The 10,000-nt window shown below is 48.4% G+C and overlaps 1 protein-coding gene across 1 annotated transcript in view; it reads left to right on the top strand.

The window, feature by feature from the left end:
• LOC143299776 (sarcoplasmic calcium-binding protein-like) overlaps positions 1-10,000 on the top strand; it is a 19,182-nt gene that overhangs the window by 3,399 nt on the left and 5,783 nt on the right. The window contains exons 2-3 of the mRNA XM_076613183.1: positions 3,900-4,060; positions 7,814-8,080. Of these exons, the coding sequence (XP_076469298.1) occupies positions 3,917-4,060; positions 7,814-8,080 (411 nt within the window). The 5' untranslated portion in view covers positions 3,900-3,916. The remainder of the gene's footprint in view (positions 1-3,899; positions 4,061-7,813; positions 8,081-10,000) is intronic.

The following is a 10,000-nucleotide window of genomic DNA, read 5'->3' on the forward strand; positions in this document are numbered from 1 at the left end:
ATTATTATGATTATCATTAGTGGTAGTAGTAGTAGTAAGTAGTAGTAGTAGTAACGATGATGGTGGTGGTGGTGGTGGTGACGACAAAGAATCCAATGAAAACTTATTCTTCAGAGCTCAAAGCACTTTACCGCGAAATCAAATCGGAATCAGCAAATGACATCATAATAATAACAGTTGACACACTCGTTGCAAACCGTCATCATGATACCACTCACCCAACTCACTGTCATTCTCACGCGCACGCGCACGCACACATACAAACATACACGCACGTGCACACACACACACTTACACACGCGGATACACACACGCACTAGCACATACACACAGACACACACACAGACACACACAGACACACACACACACACACACACACATGCATACATACTCACGCAGTTTCACACGCTACACTACACAAAACATATACATCACAGCATGGATGAAAAACAGTTTGGAACTGCAGAGAGAGAGAGAGAGAGAAGAAAAGAAATAATATTTGTGTCACGTTGATGCGTTCCGCTAATACGCCAGCACATCAACTGCGTAGCTTTGTGTGTTGCACAAAGGCTGCTTTGTGGTCAATCTGTCTGGATTGAACTGTGTGTAGCTTTGTGTGCTGCACAAAGGCTGCTTTGTGGTCAATCTGTCTGGATTGAACTGTGTGTAGCTTTGTGTGCTGCACAAAGGCTGCTTTGTGGCCAATCTGTCTGGATTGAACTGTGTGTAGCTTTGTGTGTTGCACAAAGGCTGCTTTGTGGTGAATCTGTTTGGATTGAACTGTGTGTAGCTTTGTGTGCTGCACAAAGGCTGCTTTGTGGTCAATCTGTCTGGATTGAACTGTGTGTAGCTTTGTGTGCTGCACAAAGGCTGCTTTGTGGTCAATCTGTCTGGATTGAACATCATGTCCTTGGCTTCTCTTGTTTGATTACTTTGTTTATTACCAAACAAAGTTTTAATATGAATGGAAATCTGAACCAGACCGGGAGACGTTGGATACAATAATGTTGGCGTTTGTGTGAGAAAAGCGAAAGCGCTTGATATGTCTCTGCACAAGAGTCAGCGCTGTATAAACACCACTATGATTATTATTATTAAAATCTCCAAGGGGAAATATGTACGAGGTAGAGGCAAATAGATAAATACTGAAAGCTGGGGGAGAAGGGTGGTTTTACCCAGAATCGACTCTCTCTCTCTCTCTCTCTCTCTCTCTCTCTCTCTCTCTCTCTCTCTCTCTCTTGTTTAAACCTGATGAAATGTCAATGGAAATGTTAGTCAAACCTGAATGCGTTGGATTACAGCGGTACATTTTCTTTTACCTCCAATGCCTGTTGGCCTGGAGCTGTGTGTGTGTGTGTGTGGAGGGGGTGTGTGTGTGCGTGTATTGTGCGCGCGCGCACGTGTGTGTGTGTGTGTGTGGAGGGGGGACGTGTGTGTGTGTGCGTGTGTTGTGCGCGCGCGCATGTATGTGTGTGTGTATCTGTGTGTGTGTGTAGGTAGAGGAACACGTTGTGTGTATCTGTGTGAATGTGATCATCTCCGTTTCTCAAAGTGGCCGACCATGGACACCAAGTTTCCCCTCAAACCACTGATCGATTTGTGCTGCTTGGGGAGACAGCTCTTCTCCCTCTGTCTGACTCTAGCTGTCTGTCTGCCTGTCAGTTTGCCTGCATGTCTGTGTCACGCTCTATAAGAGAGCGGACTAGAACCCCCCACCCAGCCCAGCACTAACACCCAGACAACACAAACACAGACTACAACAATCCGGGGTTCACATACATTTGTTTAATCACACACCTAGCTTGCCCACAAACAATAACCACAACCCCAGCTGCAACAACACTTAAATAACAATGGATAAATATAACACACACACACACACAAAACCCACACATAAAAACAACAACAGAGCTTTAAGATAAGGAAACAAGCACAACGTTAATGCTGTCGTGACGACGACGACGAACAGTAAGTGACGACGACGAAGAACAGCGACGACGAACACGAAGAACGGCGACGAACACGAAGAACGGCGACGACGAACACGAAGAACAGCGACGACGAACACGAAGAACAGCGACGACGAACACGAAGAACAGTGACGACAAAGACGAACAGTAAGTTACAACGACGCGAAGAACAGCGACGACGAACACGAACAGTGACGCCGAAGACGAAGAGCAGTGACGACGAAGACGAAGAGCAGAACACCCAGACAGCTGAGCGCCAGGCCAGAGAACGCTGGCGACGGAAGCCAGCGGCAGGCGGCAGCAGCCAACGGAAGCCTGGACCAAGGAAGTCAAAGGCAGGCAGAGGGGTTCCCGGGGAGACAGTGGAGGGTCAGTGGAAGAGTAGGGAAGTCCGTGGATAAACACGAAAGTGGGAATGCTGAAACCACTGTATATAGCCTATTATCCACTGGTAGGATTCACTTTTGGACAACCCCAATTAAACAACCTAAATGTACCCAGCCCAGAATTCGTAAAGAAAACAAATCTTACAAAATTTCAGTTTAACCCCTCCCTGATCAACACATGGGCTACAGAATAGATCAATTTTACTCAGCTGCGCTATTTCGGAAGTTTAAAAGGCTGACAACAACCACACCCAAGAGCAAGGGAAACGGAAAAGGATAAGGGGGTAGTTTGGAATATTCTAGCTTATGTATCATATATAACACAGTGACACACATACACACTCATTAATAGAACTAATAACTGAAAGGGTTCACAAGGAAAACTTAAATCTAGATTTTACGGTTGAACCCTTCAATACATGTAACAATTATTTTATCACATTCTTATAAAATTTATGTCTAAAAATGCATATGCATCCTACAAATGCACATAAAAGAGCAAAGTATTATATTTACTCAAATATTCGCTCCCTCCTCTCTCTCTCTCTCTCTCTCTCTCTCTCTCTCTCTCATTCACGGACATGAACACAAGACAGACAGACAGAACACAGGTTAGGACTGTCTTTACAGTCTCCTCTTACCTTCCAGAGAGGTACCACTACCCCAAAGCTGGAAGTTCACACAGAGAACACAGAGACCACGACCACTCGGAGGAAACTGATCCTGACTACCAGCGTCGAAATGGGCAAACAGCCCTGAAGAGAGCCAAAGACTGGCACGGCTGCCTCCTCTGACAGTCGCGGGCGAAAAAGCCCAGAATCATGTCATTTGTTGACAAGGAAGAGGCTGATCTCAGTTCAGTGACAGCCTGAACTGAGACCGAGACAGACTGAAAATCTCGTGCAAGCAGCCCAACCCACACTGCTCTCCAGCTAGAATGGGGTGGGTGAACGAGGGGGTTTAGCACTCATATCTGATTTTGTCATGAGATGTGACAGTCTGCCTGCCTGTCTGCCTGCCTGCCTGCCTGTCTGTCTGTCTGTCTGTCTAACTGACTGATAGAAAATGGGTCGAAGTTTATGGGATGTACTGTATGTCCTCTTTTTTTTCTTTTTTTCTTTCTTTTTTTTTTTTGCCTGGAAGATTTAACTTTCCCTTCAATTCCGCCCCCACCCCCACCCCACCCCACCCCCTTCGCAGCCCCTGTGTGTGTGTGTGTGTGTGTGTGTGTGTGTGTGTGTGTGTGTGTGTGTGTGTTCACGCGCGCTTGTGTGTGTGTGTGTGTGTGTGTGTGTGTGTGTGTGTGTGTGCGAGAGAGAGCTTATGCATGTACTCCTTTCAGCACCACAACAGCACCATAGGGCCTGATAATAATGTAGTTTCGTCATGCATTCGCAATCGTTTTATCTGGAGCACGTCTTCTCATGTTCCTATATCTTAATGTAAATTTTCTGCGCGCATAAGTTATCGTTTTATCTCGAGCATGTCTTCAAGTTAATGTTCGTATGATATAATTTCCCCCCCCTTTTCTTTTTCATTGCAGCGTGAAGGTCGATAACCATGACCAGCATCAAAGTGGAGGACATTCAGTTCACGCCCTTCACGGAAGGCAAACTAAGGGTGTGGTTCCACATGATTGACGTCAACCGGGATGGTTGCATGTGCAAGAATGACTTCCTCACCATCGCCGACAGATTTGTCAAGGTACGTTATTTTGGACACACACACACACACACACACACACACACACACACACCCCTCACACCCACCCCGGACCTTAAGCTCCAGCATGAAGGGAATCTGTTGTTTTATTTTGTTTTGTTTCGTTTTTAGTTTATTTCATTTGATTTCATTTCATTGTATTTTATTTTATATTACGACGGCTGTGGTGGTCGAATGGTTAGAACACCGGATCCACACCCGAGTTTCTTGGGTTCGATCCTCGGCCTGACGGACGAAATAGCCGAGTGGATGAAGCGTTGGACTTTCAGTCTGAGGGTGGACATTTTTTTTCCCGATCTCCCAGGTCAACACATGTGCACACCTGTTTGTGCCTGAACCCTCTTCGTGTGTTTACAGCAGAAGATCCAATACGCAGGTGAAAGATCCTGTAATCCATGTCAGCGTTCGGTGGGTTATGGGAACAAGAACACACCCTGCTTGAACTCTCCCACCCCCACCCCCACCGCCCACACACGCCCCCGGCCCTCATCCCCCGAAAACGAAGTATGGCTGCCTACATGGCGGGGTAAAACGGTCTTAAACGGAAGAGCCCACTCGTGTACATAGGAGTGCAGGTGGGAGTTGCAGCCCACGAATGAAGAAGATGAAGATCCTCGTTCTGCATTTGATTTGATGTCATGGTGGATATTTTTTTCAAAACGTCTCTTAATTCTGTTTTTACCTAGTCAACACTATCATTGCCAGGGTTAGGTTCCTTCATGTACACCAGGTGTGTGCTGCACACGAGACCTAGTTTTGTCGTCTCATCCGAATGACTAGCGTCCAGATCACCATACAATGTCTTTTGTTTGATTGATGTGGATACTTATATAGCGCCTATCCTCGGTCAGAGACCAAGCTCTAAGCGCTTTACAAACACGGGGTCATTTGCACCACAGGCTGCCTACCTGGGTAGAGCCGACTGACGGCTGCCACTGGGCGCCCATCATTCGTTTCCTGTGTCATTCAATCACATTTCAGACGCACACGCATACACACTCAGACATGTAACAGTTTACGTGTATGACCGTTTTTATTTATTTTCCCCGCCATGTAGGCAGCCATACTCCGTTTTCGGGGGTGTGCATGCTGGGTATATTCTTGTTTCCATAACCCACCGAACGCTGATATGGATTACAGGATCTTTATCGTGCGTATTTGATCTTCTGCGTGTGCATATACACGAAGGGGGTTCAGGCACTAGCAGGTCTGCACATATGTTGACCTGGGAGATCGGAAAAATCTCCACCCTTTACCCACCAGGTGCACCGAGATTCGAACCCGGGACGCCCAGATTGAAAGTCCAGCGCTTTAACCACTGGGCTGTTGCAGCCGTCAAGGTTCAGTGGAGGGGGAGAAAATTCCGGCAAGTGTGGGATCCGATCCCGCGGGCTCAGATTATCTCGTTTCCCTGGCGGAAGCGTAACCACTAGGGCACCATTCCACGTCACTACCACTCCAATGACTGTGCGTGGCTGAAACATAAATGATTGAATGACACAAGAAACGAATGATGAGCGCCCAATGGCAGCCGTCAGTCGCCGGAGCTCTACCCAGATAGTAGACAGTCTGTTGTGCAAATGGTTGGTGTTTGTAAGAGCGTTCAGAGTTTTGTCTCTGATCGAAAATAGGCGCTATATATTCAGTTCAATTCAATCCAATTCAAAATACTTTATTATCTGTTTCAACCAAAAACAGAAAATTTTCTTTAGGCTCACTTAAAATAAAATGCCCGTCAGCAAAAATCAAAGAGAGAGAGAAAAAAAAAAAACAAAAAAAACACCTGACACACCCTTCACTTATCACCATGCACACATCAATTATTCTGTAAAAAGAAAAACATGTGGGTAAGATACTATTACATTATGATTTAGAGTGTAACAACTGTGTGTGTGTTGCGTGTGTGCCCGCGCGCGTGCATGCATCGTTTTGTGCGTGCGCACGCGTGTGTGTGCCTGCGTGTCGAGCGCGCGTGTGCGCGCACGCGCGCGCGTATGTGTACGTTTCAATCATTATAGAAGGAGAATTTCAGTAAGGTAATTATAACATTGAAAAAGACAAATGCTCATCAACAAATAAAACCGAAAAACGAATGAGCAACTGGCACACCCTTCCTTGATCACAGCGTACGTTTGAACTATCGTGTAAAAAGAAAACATTTAGGTAAGAAAATAGAAATTACATTTTAAGATAAAGTGAAACATTTCAATGATATAAAAGGAAAATATTCAGTAAGATAATTATAACATTTAAGAACATGAAATATCAGTTGAAGGGTCAACACCGACAAGACTAAAAGCATGTAAAACTCCTTTCACGCCCCTCTGCGGGCAAGACAATAACACTGAGCACGCGCACACACACGCACACACGCACACACGTACACACACACACACACACACACACACACTTCTCCCCTCCCCCCCTCCCCTCCCCTCACTGCTTTCTTTACACACGTGCATGCATACAAAAATATTATAGGGAAGAAAGACAACTGTCGTCATAATAATAAACAAAATATAAGTATGAATGATTGATTATCAACTATATGGATACTCATACAGCGCTTATCCTCTGTCGGAGACCAAGCTATAAGCGCTTTACAAACACGGGGTCATATGCACAACAGGCTGCCTACCTGGGTGGAGCGACTGACGGCTGCCATTGGGCGCTCATCATTCGTTTCCTGTGTCATTCAATCACATTTCAGGCACGCACACGAAGTCACTGACTTGTAACAGTTTACGTGTATGACCGTTTCCTTTATCTACCCCGCCATGTAGACAGCCAAACTCTGTTTTCGGGGGTGCGCGTGCTGGGCATGTTCTTGTTTTCCATAACACACCGAACGCCGACACGGTTTACAGGATCTTTAACGTGCGTATTTGATCTTCTGCGTGCGTATACATACACAGGAAGGGGGTTCAGGCACAAACACGTCTGTTGACGTGGGAGATCGGGGAAAAAACAATCGCCACCCTTTACCCACCAGGCGCCGTTGCCGAGATTCGAACCCAGTTTCCCTCAGATTGAAGGTCCAACGCTTTAAACCACTCGGCCATTGATTATCCATATCATCAGAACTGTCATGACGGGCACAACAGACGAGTATGTACGCACGCACAAGGCAACTACGCACATTAATCCATGTCAGCGTTCGTTGGGTTGTGGAAGCAAGAACATACCCAGCATGCACATCCCGGAAAACGGAGTATGGCTGCCTACATGGTGGGGTGAATAAACGAAATGTTCGTACACGTAAAATGTTACGTGTCTGTCCCAGTGTATTAGTATGCGTGCCTGAAATCTGATTGAATGACACAGGAATCGAATGGTGAGCGCCTCGCAATGGCAGCCGTCAGTCGGCTGTACCCAGGTAGGCAGCCTGTTGTGTAAATGACCCCGTGTTTGTAAAGCGCTCACTGCTTGATCCCCGACCGAGGATAGGCGCTTAAATAAGTCTCCATATCATTCATCATCATCATTATGATATCATCTTCAAGGATGGTCAGGAAATTTGATAAATTTTCTCACAGGTAGGCAGTCTGTTGAGCAAATGACCCCCGTGTTTGTAAAGCGCTTCGAGCATGGTCTCCGACCGAGGATACACGCTGTATCCATATCATCATCATCTTTATCATCACCACCATCAGATCTGTCACTTTTTCTTTCTTTCTTTCTTTCTTTCTTTCTTTCTTCATCATCATCTTCTTCATCTTTCTTCCAACGCCCCAGGAGTACTCCCTGAAGGACGACAAGGCCACGGAGATCCGGGACTGGCTGGTGGACGGCTGGGCCATCGACTTGGACATGAGCGAGCACAAGGAGACGGTGGAGGAGATGATGGCCAAGATGCCGCTGGTCATGGCCATGGGCGACAACTTGCGGGCCGGCAACAAGACCAGCGAGGACGAGTTCGCCGCGGCCTACGGGCAGCTGTTGTCCGTGTACCCGGTGGTGGCCAAGAGCAGCCTGGAGAAGATGGTCGGGGCCTTCTTTGAGGTGGGGTCGTCGTTCCTTTTTTCTTTTTTTTTCTCTCTTTTCTTTTTTTTCGGAGGTGGTTGTGTGTGTGTGCGTGTCGGGAGTGGGGGGTATGGGACGTGTGTATGTGTGTGTGTGTGTGTGTGTGTGTGTGTGTGTGTGTGTGTGTGTGTGTGTGTGTGTAGGGTGGAGGATTTGCGTGTGTGGGGAGTGTGTGTAGGGGGAGTATCGGTCGTTGTGTGTGTGTGTGTGTGAGGTATGTGTGTGTAGGATGGGTGTGTGTGTGGGGGGGGTATGTGTGTGTAGGATGGGGGAGTGTGTGTGTGGGGTATGTGTGTGTAGGATGGGTGTGTGGGGGGGCGGTATGTGTGTGTAGGATGGGGGAGTGTGTGTGGGGTATGTGTGTGTAGGATGGGGGAGTGTGTGTGTGGGGTATGTGTGTGTAGGATGGGGGAGTGTGTGTGTGGGGTATGTGTGTGTAGGGTGTGTGTGTGTAGGAAGGGGGAGTGTGTGTGTGGGGTATGTGTGTGTAGGATGGGGGAGTGTGTGTGTAGGGTATGTGTGTGTAGGATGGGGGAGTGTGTGTGTGGGGTATGTGTGTGTAGGGTGTGTGTGTGTAGGATGGGGGAGTGTGTGTGGGGTATGTGTGTGTAGGAAGGGGGAGTGTGTGTGTGGGGTATGTGTGTGTAGGATGGGGGAGTGTGTGTGTAGGGTATGTGTGTGTAGGATGGGGGAGTGTGTGTGTGGGGTATGTGTGTGTAGGGTGTGTGTGTGTAGGATGGGGGAGTGTGTGTGGGGTATGTGTGTGTAGGATGGGGGAGTGTGTGTGTAGGGTATGTGTGTGTAGGATGGGGGAGTGTGTGTGTGGGGTATGTGTGTGTAGGATGGGGGAGTGTGTGTGGGGTATGTGTGTGTAGGATGGGGGAGTGTGGGGGGTATGTGTGTGTAGGATGGGGGAGTGTGTGTGGGGTATGTGTGTGTAGGATGGGGGAGTGTGTGTGGGGTATGTGTGTGTAGGATGGGGGAGTGTGTGTGGGGTATGTGTGTGTAGGATGGGGGAGTGTGTGTGGGGTATGTGTGTGTAGGATGGGGGAGTGTGTGTGGGGTATGTGTGTGTAGGATGGGGGAGTGTGTGTGTGAGGTATGTGTGTGTAGGATGGGGGAGTGTGTGTGGGGTATGTGTGTGTAGGGTGTGTGTGTGTAGGATGGGGGAGTGTGTGTGGGGTATGTGTGTGTAGGATGGGGGAGTGTGTGTGTGAGGTATGTGTGTGTAGGATGGGGGAGTGTGTGTGGGGTATGTGTGTGTAGGGTGTGTGTGTGTAGGATGGGGGAGTGTGTGTGGGGTATGTGTGTGTAGGATGGGGGAGTGTGTGTGTGGGGTATGTGTGTGTAGGATGGGGGAGTGTGGGGGGTATGTGTGTGTAGGATGGGGGAGTGTGTGTGGGGTATGTGTGTGTAGAATGGGGGAGTGTGTGTGGGGTATGTGTATGTAGGATGGGGGAGCGTGTGTGTGAGGAGTGGGTGGATGGGGGTATGGGACGTGTTTGTGTGTGTGTGTGTTGGGAGGGGGGGGGGGTGAAGGGTGTTGTCCGTGATCAAGAGGGCATTCTTGTAGGTGGGGGTGGTGGTCGTGGTGGTTTTTTGTTGTTTATTTGTTTGCTTGCTTTTTGTGGAGGGGAGGGGGGAGATTGTTGGAGGGTGTGTGTGCGGGGGTCGGGAGGGGGGGGGTTGAGGGTCGTGGGTGAGTGGATGGGGGTATGGCAGGTGTGTGTGTGTGCTGGGCGGTGGTGGATGGGGGTATGGCAGGTGTGTGTGTGTGTGTGTGTGTGTGTGTGTGTGTGTGTGTGTGCTGGGCGGTGGTGGATGGGGGTATGGCAGGTGTGTATGTGTGTGTGTGTGTGTGTGTGCTGGGCGGTGGTGGATGGGGGTATGGCAGGTGTG

This window comes from Babylonia areolata, chromosome 25 (genome assembly GCF_041734735.1).
Source record: "Babylonia areolata isolate BAREFJ2019XMU chromosome 25, ASM4173473v1, whole genome shotgun sequence".
Taxonomy (NCBI): Eukaryota; Metazoa; Mollusca; class Gastropoda; order Neogastropoda; family Buccinidae; genus Babylonia; species Babylonia areolata.